This window comes from Telmatherina bonti (genome assembly GCF_933228915.1).
Source record: "Telmatherina bonti genome assembly, chromosome: 14".
In the NCBI taxonomy this organism is placed as follows: Eukaryota; Metazoa; Chordata; class Actinopteri; order Atheriniformes; family Telmatherinidae; genus Telmatherina; species Telmatherina bonti.
In genome coordinates, this window is record NC_136612.1 from 14,858,412 (window position 1) to 14,873,839 (window position 15,428).

Consider the following 15,428-nt stretch of genomic DNA (forward strand, 5'->3'; position numbering starts at 1 on the left):
TGAATTTAGTAAGAGATAGTGTAAAGTCTCTGGAGTCATCTTCTTGTCAATAATTCATAATAAATTCAGCTTCAAACTAATTAATTATTAGTAGAAATATTCCTTATGTTGTTTTTAGCTCACTGATTGCAGGTTTTCTGGTTAGTCGGTTGTATTCAGGAGTGATTGAATTTTATTTAAGATCGTGAAACAAAATATTTCTGTCATTTTATTTTTTTTATTTAGGGAGAAGTCTCATCTTTTCTGAGCATTTATCTATGAACTGTATGCCGAGCACATGGATTAAAACCAGGTTCTCTTTTCAGCTAAACAAGAGAGATTGAGTGCGGTGTGAGAAACATACTGAGGCAGAAGGTGTAAGAGGAGAGAGGAAGAGACAAAGACGTAGAAGTAAGATGTTTCTAACCTCTGTCAGTGCTGTTTGCAGGGGAAAGACTCAGGCAGCAGTGCAGGTAGTTGAGGGCAGGCAGCAGGCTTTCTGTGTTGGTTGGCTTCAGCATCCCTACAACACTACTTACTGACACACACAGGCACCCACATACTCATCTTTCCATCACTGCAGGCATTAAATTTACATCAGTTCATAAAAATGTACCCCTAGCATACCAACATGTACTACTCCTTCAACTACCTGTCACGTATGTTTTGTGTGCAGTGATCTTAAACACAGAGACATAATGAATCAAATATAAGATGATAATTGAACCAATCAATCATAAGTCATCAAATAAAAACAAAATTTGACTAACACAGGACTGGTCGCCACTTCTGAAACAGAAAGACAAAAACTAGATGCTAGATCACAAAAGGATAATGGTTGTTAACATTTAGGCAAAAACCAATGCAAACTGGAGTCCAGTCATTAAAGGGCTTAAATTACAGTCTACTAGATAAGTCTACTAAGCTTCTGAAAAGCATTTTCATCTTTGGATCAGCAAGAAGTCCCCTTAGAGTATTTTTGTGATGGATAATATTAAATTAAAATACACCTGGTTTCACTTAATTAAGAAATATATGAGTATGAAAGATTAAGACAGGAGCATAACAGAACAGGTGTTGAATTAAGTGACAAAAGTTGAAAGTTAGCGTCTGTGCGAGCATTAAACACATGCATGACTGATGGAACTTAATGACTTGTGAGTTTGTTCTGTCACAGTATCTGAAAAAGAAAATGTATGCATGTCCATAATCCATTAAACAGCAGCATGGGTCTCTAAAAAAACAAGAGCTGTCAGCAGCACCTTTTGGCCTCACCATGGTACAGCAGCTTGAAGTGCAGTCCTTCCATATTACAATAGAGTGGGGGTGAAGGTGGGTCGCTGGTCTGAATCACACAAAGCAGCTTCAACAGTAGAGGAAGTGAGTTGACTGCTTCACAAAGGCAGAAAAAGAGGAAAAACACAGAAAAGAAGGTGAAACTGAGAAAATGAGGAATGCATTGAAACTGTCAGCTTTTATCCTGAATGAGCATGAAGTCATGAAGGACAAACTCGTCCCAAAACAGAGGGCATACTGTTGTTCGCGGTAGGGAGCGATTTTTTCTGTGGAACCAGCGAGAGCCAGTATGAAGATAGATGCGGGTGAAAGGAGATGCAGGCCAAGGATAACGAGGAAAAAGTAGTCATCTATACAGCTGCAGTTCATAAAACCAAAGTCTTTCCCCCTCGGGATGCTGCCACACTGAGGCCAATACAGAATATATGTTAAAGCAAATTACAGTGGGCTGAACCAGAACATGTGCAGGGATAACAGTCTGCATTCCCCTCAGGACACTGGGATGAGCAGGGAGCAGGCAGAGGCTAACCACAGCAACAGTTCCTGAATCCCCAGATGGCATACTGGTGTTGTACCCTTCAGCTGTTCTTATTAACCTGGTGAAGTACACAGATACCAGAAACACATTACAGCACTTCCAGCACGATTTTCCAAAAAATCAAACTGCCGTCCAACATTGATGGCATTAATAACGATAACGATACTCAGAGATCCTGCAATTGTTTTTCATATTCATGTTTTTAATATTCACAACTTTAACAGGATTCGTGGTGCCATAAAAGATTCTGCAGCTTTCTGAAAATATGGAGATGAGTTTCTGTAATTGTTATCCCTTGTGCTAGAATCATTTGCTTTCAGGAAACTGTTTTCATGATTCTTTTTGTAATATTGTTTGCCTTAAATATCCAAACTGCTGTAGTAATACAGATTCAGAGAAAATTGAATCTTCTCTTTAAGGACTTCTGACTGATGCCGGATGATTGGACACAAGCTAATATAAATACCTGATGTATGAAGCTGAGCGGTTTCTTTTATTTTACAACAGCTTACAGAGGTGGTTACAGGCTACAGGGATTTGATCTACTAATTTATCCACCACTTGAATGATCTTATTTTAAAAGAAATACATAGAATTAGCATTATTTAAAGAAAATAAGTTAATCTTTCTAACACAAAATAAAAAAAAATTAAAAAAAACCTTGCTGGATAGCAATTTTATGCAAACTGCTTCTACAATCTGGCAAAAGAAAATCAATAAGACTGCCATCCAGTTTAACACTGAAGCTGTTGGAAGAATTCATTTTAATGGTGGATTAATGGAGCTCTTTCCTTTTAATATTAATCAAACGCAGCAGTGTTCAGGGAAACGTTTTGCAAAAATAAAGGTAATTTACAACTAACAATATTTTCATGAGACTGCAGCGGCTCTCACATAAAGCGCAGAGGCCCTGAATTAAAATCAAAAGACAAAAGTGGCTGCATCAGAGCATAAATACCAATGCATTAGATGAACAAGACAACCAGCTTCCAGAAAGTCTCTCTGTGTGGGTTCGGAGCTGAACTGGCGATTGTCAGGAGAATTTACGGGTGGGAGGAGAGCATACTGATAAATGTTACTGCATTGAACAAGAGTCTGATGGCTGATTATAGTCCTTTTGACTAACCTGTCAATACTGTAGCTACATACAGGTACATCCCAGAAAATTAGAATGTTATAAAAAAGTTCAATATTTTATGTTAATCGTTTCAGAACGTGAAACCCATTCATTACACATCGAGTGAAACATTTCAACCATTTATTCCAGGGAATTTTGAATTTTGTGGCTTATAGATGCTGAAAACCCAAAATGCAGTGTCTCAGAAAACTAGCATATTGTGAAAAACTTCAATCTTAGAAAGTCATGGTCTCTCTCCCTAATCAACTAATTAACACAAAACACCTGCTAAGGTATCCTAAACCTTTAGATGGTCTCTCAATCTGGGTCAGACTGGGGTCATGGGGAAGACTGCCAACAGATGTCCAGAAGATAATCATTGACTAAACTAGCTGGTTGTATCCAGGCATGTTAATGGAAGGCTGAGTGGAAGGAAAAGGTGCACCAGTAAAAGGCCAAACCGCAGCCTTGAGAGCATTGTCAAGCAACATCTATTCAAGAATTTGGGGAGCTTCACAAGAAGTGGACTGAAGCCAGACTCAGGAGCCACAGATGAATCCTAGACATGGGCTACAAATGTCACATTCCTCGTGTCAAGTCACTCCTGAACCAGAGACAACGACAGAAGCATCTCACCTGGGCTAAGGAGAAAAAGGACTGGACTGTTTCTCAGATAAAAAGAAATTTTGCATTTCATTTGGATACCAAGGTCTCAGAGTCTGGAGGAAGAGTGGAGAGGCACAGAATCCATGTTGCTTGAAGTCCAGTGTGAAGTTTCCACAGTCAGGGAGCCATGTCATCTGCTGGTGCTGGTCCACTGTGTTTTCTGATGTCCACAGTCAACACAGCATCTACCAGGAAATTTCAGAGCACTTCATGCTTCCGTCTCCTGAAAAGCTTTATGTAGATGCAGATTTAATTTCCCAGCAGGACTTGGCACCTGCCTACATTGCCAAAGGTACCAAAAGCTGCTTCAATGACCACGGTGTTACTGTGCTTGATCGGCCAACAACCTTACCTGATCTGAACCCCATAGAGTATCTGTAGGGTATTGCCAAGAGGAAGATGAGAGACACCAGACCCAACCATTTAGATGACCTGAAGGCTGCTATCAAAGCAACCTGGACTTCAATTACACCTGAGCAGCGCCACTCGCTGATCGCTTCCATTGCCACGTCACATTGATTCAGTAATTCATGCAAAAGGAGGCCCAACCAAGTATTGAGTGCATGAAAATGAACATACTCTTCAGATACCTGACATTTATGTTGAAAATATCCTTTTATTCATTAATCTTATGTAATATTCTAATTCTCAGAAACATCGCATTTTGGGTTTTCATTATCTGTAAAGGGGTCCTATTATGGTATTTTGAGTTTTCTGAGCTTTCTACAGTGTTGAATCCTCATCAGACGGCACTGTTTTTTAATCACCTAAACGCATATTTGAGTACTCTCTCCGTTTGGTTTCCATGGCGACGAAAAACGCGTCGTTTTAGATAGTTTCAGTTAGTTTCGATAAGGTTCGGTGATTGGTTACCGTCTACTGGTTAACAAGGACATGTACAAATACATCAGGCGGGTGGAAAATGTCGGATAAAGTTATTTCCAACGATGGCTGGTGAGTTTACCAAAGAGAGACATCCTGCTGCATTCGTTGCTGTGGGTTGCTGTTTTCCACTTCGTTTTCAGGGTCTGATTCAGGTTCCAACATGTAGGGCTGTATGCTATGTGTTGACATTGTATTTTGTTTTTTTATTGAGTTCATATTAGCCTAATCCTTCTGTTTATGAGATGTTACAATGACGGCGAAAGCAGGTGCGGTGCGCGCTCCCGATGTAGTGCAGTGGTGGGAGGTGGGGCTTAATGCGGAAGAGTCTCAATCCACTCGTTTTGCCCACAGGCTGATCTGACAGCCTACGGAGAGGGTCGGTCTGAAGTAAATAAAGCAATTTGTGACAATAACTCGATCAATCCCAGCCCTTCTGGGCTCAGAAATAAAAATAAATTAGCCTGAAATGCACATAATAGTTCCACTTTAAGCCACAATCATCAAATTTCAAGAAATAAATGTTTGAAATGTTTCACTCTGTGTAATGAATCTATATAATATGTGGGTTTCACATTCTGAAATGAGTGACAAAAGATAATGAACTTTTTCATTTTCTAATTTTCGGAGATACCTGTACACACGTGGCATTGATACTAAACCACTCAACATCACAGTTTAGCAGAAAGTGTTATTCACTAAAGACTCACTTCCACATACTTTTTACATTATGTCCTGTCACTCGTGAGCTTTAGAAACCACTCAGGAGTATTTCCAGCTGTTAGTGTGTTTTACACGGCAAATCTCCTGATGACAAAACCTCACCACCACCTCTAGATTTTCTGTGAGATTTAAGAGGGAGGAAGGGAAGCAAAAACTCTTCAAAACATAAAAATAAATCAGCATTTACAATGTGTCTTAACGGGACTAGAATAATTTATAAAAGACAATGCTACCTCGGAGAATGGACCAACAAACACAAATCAGTGCAGATATTCTTGTAAATAATCCTCAATAGATGAGAGAATAATTAAACTAAGTGCTTTCCATTAAGCTGCACAAGAACACACTGTGCCAAACAGACCCATAAATCCAGAGACATTACTTTGTAGATGTCTCCTGCTGGGTAATATTTAATAAAGAATGTCTGTAGGTATATCTACTATTCTTTGTTTTTCTCGTCAACTTTTCAAGTGATTTACATTGAACATGAATTACCTGTCTTTTCTGGAGAAGACAGGTAAGTGGCAGTCTCATTTCTGGGCTTTGCTTTTGTTCTGGGATGTCACAGGCATCTATCCATTCCTTTTCTACACCCACATCCTCCCTTTACAGCCTGCAACGCCATCAGAAGGCACGCTCAAGTAGAGTAGTCACACAGTATTCAGGAATCAAGGATGAATCAAATGTGTCTTTAATATTGACCTTCATTCTGCTGTTATATTAAAATTAAATAGACGAATGATTTATATAACAGAGCTCTCAAATAAAATTGATTTGGTGTAAAAGTTAGTGACTGACATGAGATTGTGACAAAAAGAAAGCCCATTATGACTCTACTAAGCCAGGGTCATATTTGAGCAGCAACTTTGGATGCAATAAAAAGTCTCAAATGTTTTCTCACACAGCGCACAACCTCCCAACACACCGAGAGGAAAACACTGCAACATCACATGTGCATGTAACTCTGGTTCTGCAGCCTTTGATGGAGCAGAGGATGTTTATAAAGTTAGCATAATAATTAAGAAAATGTGTGTATGGTTGCTTATTTCCTTGTTGGAACTATGTTTCTGGTCAATAAATATTAAACCTTTAGAAAATTTTAATTCCCTTTTTAAAGATTCCACATTTATAAGGAAAGTACATTTGTGACATAATTATTATAAAGACAAATCAAGGTTTATAAAGAGTAAAAGGAACAGATTAAATCTTCAAGAATATATTAGGTTATACTAAATAACAAAGAAAAAAGAAAATTTTCCTCACATGCTTTTCATAAACCTATCAAGCGAGAAATTTTCAAGGTCTACATCTTTTACTATTTTTGCCTTTGCATAATAAAAAAGCTGTATAAATTAATATTAAATGTATTACACAGTACATCCATTTTAAATTAAATAAAATACCAATATTAATAAAGTTGAATGGGGTTGATGTCAAGACTGCAGACAAATCATTGTCAGCTTCCAAATTCAGGAGGTAATATCTGACAAGCCCGTCCGTCTCTGCAGCAGCAAACGCTGCCGTCTTGGAGGACAAAGAACCTCATTCAATACCCTTTTTTAAGAACCTTATTCAGTTTGTTCTCAAGTTTTACTTATAAAGTTCTTCACAAAACCATGTTCAAGTCATAAATATGTTTATAGATGGCAAAATTGTTCATATCTTTTTTCTTGGATTGGAGAAGGCCAATCTCTAACAAGTTGGGTGACCCTGAATTGCAGGTAAAAGCACAAAATCTCGATATAAGGTGAAGAAATACAGGCTGCATGCAAACAGAGACAAACAGCCGTGAGACAGACAAGAAATTACACAAATAATGACAAAAGAATCAATCAAAACAAAAGTTAATAATAAAGATATGTACTAAAACCAAACTCTCCTCACTATTAAAGTGATATGTTGGTCACTAACAACAGTGTGTGTTGTGGCAAACATCCTCATGGTGTCTTGGTTGAAGGGAGAAAGGTGCACAGTTGCTACTGTAGGTTTTCCATTACATAGCCTACTGCACCTTCTGCAGTCTGTAAAGCAAACTGCCACCTGCTGTAGCATCTGTTTAAGATGCAGCGAGTCACTGGAGCAAGTGATGCATCTGATGAAATGAAACCTCCTGGTGACTCAGATATTTGGTTAACGGTGTTATTAAAAAAGTCACCAGGACATAATCTTGATTTCCTAATAAAACTAATCACAATAACTAAGATAGTTTTAATCTATTTTAATTATTTATGACCACATTCTACAGCAGGTTGTTCTGGGAGTCAACGGTGACGTGGGACATTTATGAAGTGACATTCTTGCTGTTGAATGAACGATTCAGGTGAAGGTGCTTCAATGCGAACGCGCGCACAGCCTGCTGCACTGGTGGCAATAGAATTAAAACCCGTCACAACTGCGAATTATTCTTGAACAAATGAAAGAAAAATAATAAATTTTTCCCTCAAGATAGTTATGTTAGGACACAATCTGCACATTTTCACTCATTATCTTAAAATAACCAAATGCTCTATAATTTCCCAGAAGTTATTTTAAAAACCTGTAAAATCATCACTAATCGTATCGTTGTTAGTTAATGATCAGAACAGCGGAAGACAAAAACTGACTCTGTTCAAGCAGTTTTCTGAGGTTTGCAGGTAAAAAGATTTTCACGAGAGTCACAGTCTTCATAAGAGGTTTGCTACAAGGACTGAAGAACAAATCTGTTCATACAAACTGTTGATAAAAGTGACTCAGAGAGATATGGAATCGCCACTGATAGCAGAATCTGACCTTGATATTTCCCTACACTGAGATTGCCTCCAATGATGACAAACATTGTTTTTCCAGTTAGGGAGATGCCAACACGCACCATCACACAGCCTCTCCCTAAATCTGTTACTCTATCATTGCAACAAATATCAGCAAAGCCCTCTCCAAGTCCTCTCCAGACTTTCACCTTACCTCCATATGTCCAGGTTCCAGTGGAATTGTTGCTGACACCAGCGTAAACTGGCCTAGCGTTGATAGGTTTTTATTGACAGAGAAGATGTAGTAAGTATTTTATAGGTGCAACCTTCATGCTCAACACTGCTGGTCATTTCATTAATGCATTTTCCTTACAAATGTGGCACCATGTAAAGTGGAAAAAAACTATACAAACAGACTCTCCAGCTCTATAAGATTTGTTGCCAAGAAGCAACGTTACAATAAAAACATAAATGCAAATTTGGCTTCAGTTTTTGTGCCAGGTTTACACTGGTGTGATGAGTTTCGCTGTTTGTTTGAACTCCAGCAGGTATTAGGATCCTTGTTGCTGCTTAAGTGAGCTGCAAAGAGCAACCAGCAACATGTAATTTTCCAACAATGCCAAGCAAAGGCGCCACTAACTGAAGACCCACATACGTACATATGTGTAAAATCTTGTTTGATTTTTGGAATCTGCTTTAACTAAGAAGCTGTGAGAATTTCTCTACCAACACGGAGGTGTGATGTGACGTGCGGTTGGTAGCCTACATGATAATTATGTATAAATATGTTAAACTAAAAATAGCTTTTCTTAAACACAGTTTTGGGTCATTTAGAAGAGTTGGGCATCAGAAACCACAGAGCTGCCGCTGGAGGCTGTTTTCAAAGCTGAGATACAACAACATAAATTATGTGCAGCATTACATCTCATGTGTAGTAACTAATGCATAAACCTGACTCTGTGTGTGTGTGTGTGTGTGTGTGTGTGTGTGTGTGTGTGTGTGTGTGTGAGATGTGTGAGTTTAAATACAGCAACAGAGACACAAATATAAAGTTTTAATATGCATGAGCATGAAAGAAAAAAAACTGTCTGCTGGATCAGAAAAGGTTAGCTCAGTGAAGCAAGTGGTGTCGGTGTGAGTATATAAATTCATTCTTTTATACTTGTATAAGTAACGGTGGAAGTGATTCAACACAGATCAGCTGGCTACAGCCTACATAATAACAGAGTAAAATTAAAAATGGGAATCCACATTAGGCTCAGTGTAAAGCTCTGTAATTAAAGAAATAAGCTGTAAATGAAAGAATCCATTGCTATTTCATTACTGTAGTAGAAGCAAACTAGAAAAGCACTCGGAGAGCGCAAACCTCCGCCAAGGCCTTTAAAAAGTTCCTGGATCCAAACAGTGATCCGGATCACCACCAAAATGAAACCAGTTCTTCCTTTTTACATTTAAAAAAAACTCCTGAAAATTTAATGGAAATCTGTTCCAAATCCTTTTTACTTATCTTGAACACAAACAGACAAACAAACAGATAAACGTCGGGTAAAACATTACCTCCTTGTCGGAGCTAACTGATATCCAGATTACTTCTGCTTTTCTTAAGAAAGTTAAATCAAAGAATTTCAAGTAACCGGTTTGTCTTGTGGCTTCAATATGCCTTTCAATATAGAAATACCTCATTCAATTTAACTCAGTGGCTGCCAGTCATTGCTGTAGCAGAGCGCCCCGTGCTGATGGCATTTTGGACCATTGTGGCTCATCTTGCAGGACTGCAGAACGTTGCGTTCTGGGACAGAAGATGTGGAGAGCCGATGTGGCCGGGTGCTTGTGTCGGGGCGTCTGCGGGGTGCATACTTGAAGCACATTCTCAACATGTTGGGTGCATGCTGGGTGCACACTTGAAGCGTGCAGTCTTGAAACGTTTTGATCTGCGCACCCGACCAAATCGGCTTTATGTACACAGAAACCATAAAAGCAAAAAAGATGTCTTTTGGTGTATTATGGTGTCTTTAGCAGTTAACGTTTGGTTTCAGAAAGATGTCTTTGACAGCCAATGAGTTAATGCATTTCAACCATTAACTTTTAATTTTTTTGTGGAGACAGAAAAAGCACAATAATGATCTCAGGTTATGCCTGTGTGTCTGTAAGACCTGTGGATTGTGTCAGAGTCTATCCATCTTTAATTTACCTGGTGCAGCCAGTTCATGTCCAAGACCATAGGCCATGCTCTCCACACCGATCCGCTGTAACGCCTGCAGCAGGGCTGGTCTGAGATTTGCACAGACATCAGTGATACGCTGACTCTGACCATTCAAAACAACCTCCAGGACCCCCAGAACTCGCTCTGCAAGGGGGGCCTCTCTGCTACCCACCATGTCCTGAAGGCATTTAACAGAGAAGCAAGACTTCACATTTAAAATTTATGAGTTTATCTGAGACTGAATACAGGATCTGCAGACTATGAGATACATTTGTGAAGAATATAGTTCCTAGATGATGATTAAAATAATTTCATCCATGGTATTATGTTAGGGTCTTACCAGGAGGGTCAAAATGACATTAGGGTATTTCTCCATCAGAGCCAGTAGCTCCACGGTTTCTGTGTCAGGCTCCTGAGCATGCCTCTGATCTCCATGGCCATCCTTGTTGTCAGCCTTCTCCTGCATGTCTGCCTGCACCCAGCAGTGAAATCCAACCACTTTTCATTAATTTATTTCCAGGTTTAAAGGTGGAGTATGTAAGATTTTCAATATTTAAAAAAAAAAAAATTAACTAAAAAAATAACTACAATCATAATTGGTTTTTTAAAATATGTAGGTTCCAGTCTGTCCATATTTGATGTGTTACTAAATTACAAGTTTAATTAATGACAAAGACCCTTCTTAAATGTTTGCCAACCAGTAAAAAAAGTGTTTTTTATCATTTGTTATTAATTAAACTTGTAATTTAATAACGCATCAAATATGGTCTCATTATGATTGTAGTTTATTTTATTAGTTAATTTTTTTTTTTTTAAATATTGAAAATCTTACATATTCCACCTTTAAAGGAAACTTATGAAAAACAGGATTAAAATAAAATAACTGCCCGGTTAAAATGAAACAAATCAACCGAGTTTATACAAATGTCAGTGGAAGTATTTGATGAATCTCTCCTTACCACAGTGTGATCTTCATCTGTGCGCTCTGCTTGCATGGTCAACCACATTTCCAAGACAAGGGCCCCAAATTTTTCTGCAAGCTCCGAATAGCGCCAGATGAAGTGGAGAAGTGCAGGATGGTGAAAGTAGAGGGAAGAGAAACTTTGGCAGGAAGAGAGTGCTTTGCTGATGTAGTTCAAAGGAACCTTAAGAAGGACAGTAAACGAAGACAGATGAAGCCAAAGTGCTCTCTTTGTGAAGGTTAAGGTTTGAAAAATGTTTCACGACTCAAACGTGATTCCTCTTTTAAATCCCACAGAGCAGCAGGAAGTCTGTGATACAGCACATTTTAATTGCTATAATTTAGCAGAAAATACATACTATGAAGCACTTTCAGATGTATGCGTTACGTTCTTCGAAATAAAGGAGCTCTCATTATTTTAGGATGATGCTATTTGTTCTGCTCAGCTGTAGAAAAATGCATTGAATAATTCTCTCTTCTTTGTCATTCGTGCTGTATCATCCCCAGCATAACACAGCCTTTGTGTTTAAAGAAAAATATTAGCTGTCAAGCTTTGATTCAGAGTATTTCATGACTTCCATTTAATGGTTTCTATATTAAAATCACACAGGAGGAGGTCCTGTTCTTGTTTTTTTTTCTGCACACAGAAAAAAAAAGAGTGAGCACTTTTATCTTGATATAATTTTATAATCTTGACATTAATACAACTTTCATAAGTGAACAAAAGAAAGGAGGATTATTTTAAACTGAGATGTAGTTTAGTTTTGGTTGTAATGCACAAAGTTGCTTAGAAAGGTTGAAATGTTGGAAGCCATATAAACTTAGTATAGATGTCATTGTTTGAGCTGATCCCTTACCCCATCGAGACTGGGGCTCTTCTCCTGTGTCACTGCCAGCAGGTAGAGGGCAGAGCGGAGGACAGATTGAGGCAGAGTACAGCTACCCTGCTCCAGCACCGACTGCAAAAGCCACACCACACTGGAGAAGACTGTCTGGTCTGGGAGAAGCCTTGATAACAAATAAACACCAAGTGATTAATCCCTGTTTGACAAGCTTGAACAGCTGTCCAAAACATTTACTTCTGTATAAAAATACAGACACATTCAGTGTAGGATGGTTAAACACAAACTGAGAGCTACAGAAATACACTAATCTTCGGGAAAAAATAGACACAAACATACTCAGAAAAAAGACAAACATGTCTGAAACCTAAACACACACATACTTCATTTGTGTGTATTTATATCCCCACACAATGCAAGTCTCTGACCACATCTCACCCAAAAATTAATGAGGCCACACGGAGCAATGAACAGGATCCCATCATCCTCTAAAGTCAAAGATGACAGAGGAAAAGATAAAACTTTCCATGAATACCAACAAATACTATTGCTGAGGCCACAGAATATGTATGTAAGAACAGCCTCTGTGGTTAGCAGCAGCACAGCAGCAGTGGAAAAGACATCTAGAGGGAAAATCAACTGAATTCATTGTAACTGCAGAACATCTTTGCATGCCAATGAGTTACTTGACCACACCTTAAACTTGGCTTTAATATTTATATCAAAGCACCTGCAACTGACTGCACCTTAAAAGGTTGCAACTCTGTATCCTTCCTATAGATCAGTTTCTCTCTATGTTGGTCTTCAGGACCTCCTGCGCTGCATGTCCTCCTTCAGACTATTGAACATCCTCATCAAGGTCTTTGCAGCCTGTTAACGAGACCTTTAATTCATTCAGGCGTGTTAAAGCAGGGCTACCAATAAAACAGGGTTTTAAAACAAAACCGGCATTAAGAAACACTGCTTTAGATGTATCCCTTCATTATCCGAACTGCTTAGTCTGATTAAGGGCAGCAGGGGGTCTGGAGCCTATCCCAGCAGTCTTTGGGCGAGAGGCAGGGTACACCCTGGACAGCTCGCCAGTCCATAGCAGAGCTAACAAAAAGAGACTAACAACCATTCACGGACAATTTAGAATAACCAGTTAACCTAACATGCATGTCTTTGGACGGTGGGAGGAAGCCGGAGTACCCAGAGAGAACGCACGCATACACGGAGAGAATATGCAAACTGTTTGAGGATTGAACCAGTGACCTTCTTGCTGTGAGGCTACAGTAGTAACCACTACGACACTGTGCCAACAAGTCCTAAGTAAAACCTCTATATCAAATAATACATTTTTTAATCCATATCTCAGTACACTTGTGAAAGTCATGAACATTACAATGTAATAAAAATACACCTCATATACTTTATGTGAAGGCGCAGTGGGAGACTTGTTGAGCACTTTCCCACAGTATTTATCAACATGAATAGTGACGTTTTTACAGCTGCAATAGGTTTGGATACATACACAACAGAATACAGACCAGGGAAGGTGTCCCCTAGACCCTGAGTAGAAATAATGCAGTGCTGCTATGCGAAGCTCACCAGCCACCGAGTCAGTAAATGACTTTCCTGATCAAAGACACATTTCAGGGCAAATGGACCCTGCTAAATAGTCAGTGCTTCTGAATCAAAGTGTCCTTGCTCTGCTTACTAAAGCATCCAGCATCAGTGCACAAATGCTTGGAATTTGTTTCAGGAAAATGTTTTTTTTATGCTGAAATATTTAGATTTCTACAAAGTACTAGCACCGAACACAAGCGTTCTGACGTTTTCTGAATTCCATTTTACTAGGCAGAGTGTTTGCAAAAAGATCCATCTTATAAGTGTTTGCGTAGATCTAAAATGTGACATAAGGAGGTAAAGGTGTCCCATTTTGTAGTGTGTTTATTAATGAGGTTTTGGCTGCGGATCTTATTGGCCCATATTGTGTGCACTATTACCTGTCTCCATGCTGCAAAGCAAGATAAAGTATTATCACCAGACAGTACTGAGTGGCTCTTGGTTCTTGATATTCACACAGCAGAGAAGGCCAGTCTGACAGATGAAAACACAGAGGAGGAAGGCTGCATTGCAGAAGATTTTCCACCTCTTCAAAATCTGGGAAATGAGCAAAACAAGAAAAAATAGAAAAGTTTAAATATTAATTCTTCAGACAAGAAGAGTAAGCATTTGCATAGAGATAGATACATAAAAGTAAAATACATAAGAGGCTGTGAGGAATCAGGCTTTTTAAAGGGGAGTGTTGCTCATCAGTGTTGTGCAACCGAGTAGAAAATAAAAAAAAAAAAGGATCGAATTCAGGCAAGAAAAAAAAGAGGGTAAAAAATGCAAGTCTGGCATGTTTCCAATAACTGAACTAAATAAATAAGTTGTGTAGCAATGCAAAGGGTGGTAGTATCATCACGTTGTTTGTGACTGTGATTAGGAACACTAGTTGATCAAAAAGTTAAGGAAAAAAACAAACAACTTGCAGAGAAAAACAACCACAGTCTACATTCATGAGACAAAAAATAAAGAGCCTTTTCCTTCAGGAATGTGCTTTTACAACATAATAAAATACAAAAATTACCAAAAAAAACCCAAAAAACCCAAAAACCTTAAACAGAAAAAAACAAAACAAAACGCAAACAGTAAAATAACTTAAAAAAACATCACATCAAAGTCATTGCAGTTCATTGAGACGTTTCATATTTCAAATATGATCTCATGAAAATCCAGGGCTCATTATCTCCATTATGTATATCTAATAGACCTGAGGTAGATCATTCCATCATCAATAAATCCAGAAATTCTTTTTGACCAAGTATCAATATTAAAACAATTTGGCCTGGATACTTCCTAGTTCATCAATATAATTCCTTATACAGACAGGAAGAGTTAAGCAATGACACGCTGTATATTTGTTGAATGTATACTTTCGACTCACATTCCCAGAAGGCAAAATGAAAGGAAAATCAAGTATTTTTATACTTAAATATACATAAATTCCAATAAACAGATGACTTCTTTCCAAAACATCCTTACTGGTGGGCAAGAACGTGTTTTGCTCTTTACTTTGGGAAGCCAGTCAGTCACATGACTTTGTTTGCAAGCCCGAAACAAAAACGCATCATTTTAATGTTTGTCAGGCCAGATACATTTTGCATTGTTCCCATTTTCCCACATGGCATCAAGCCTTCCTCAACACAGGCAAAAACTACCTCAAACCAGCTTATTACCTTTATTTATTTATGAAGATTGTTACCATTTCCACTCACATTGGCGTAATAACATGTTTTCAATGCAAAAAATGAAAACCAATAGAGAACTGCCTAATAGCAGCACTGCTGCTTGTGTAACACTTTTCAATTATATTTTTCCAATCCCAAAATTTAGCTAGTAAGACAGAGAGGACATTGCCATCATGTATGCATGAAATAAATCTTTGTAACACACAAAAGTCAGAAC

The 15,428-nt window shown here is 38.4% G+C and overlaps 1 protein-coding gene across 1 annotated transcript in view; it reads right to left on the bottom strand.

The window, feature by feature from the left end:
* The window catches only part of mei1 (meiotic double-stranded break formation protein 1), a gene marked incomplete at both ends in the record, with an annotated part of 73,734 nt that overhangs the window by 18,674 nt on the left and 39,632 nt on the right, over nucleotides 1-15,428 (bottom strand). The window contains 7 exons of the mRNA XM_079252684.1: nucleotides 407-517; nucleotides 1,255-1,371; nucleotides 10,119-10,308; nucleotides 10,471-10,602; nucleotides 11,090-11,275; nucleotides 11,949-12,099; nucleotides 13,922-14,078. Of these exons, the coding sequence (XP_079108810.1) occupies nucleotides 407-517; nucleotides 1,255-1,371; nucleotides 10,119-10,308; nucleotides 10,471-10,602; nucleotides 11,090-11,275; nucleotides 11,949-12,099; nucleotides 13,922-14,078 (1,044 nt within the window). The remainder of the gene's footprint in view (nucleotides 1-406; nucleotides 518-1,254; nucleotides 1,372-10,118; nucleotides 10,309-10,470; nucleotides 10,603-11,089; nucleotides 11,276-11,948; nucleotides 12,100-13,921; nucleotides 14,079-15,428) is intronic.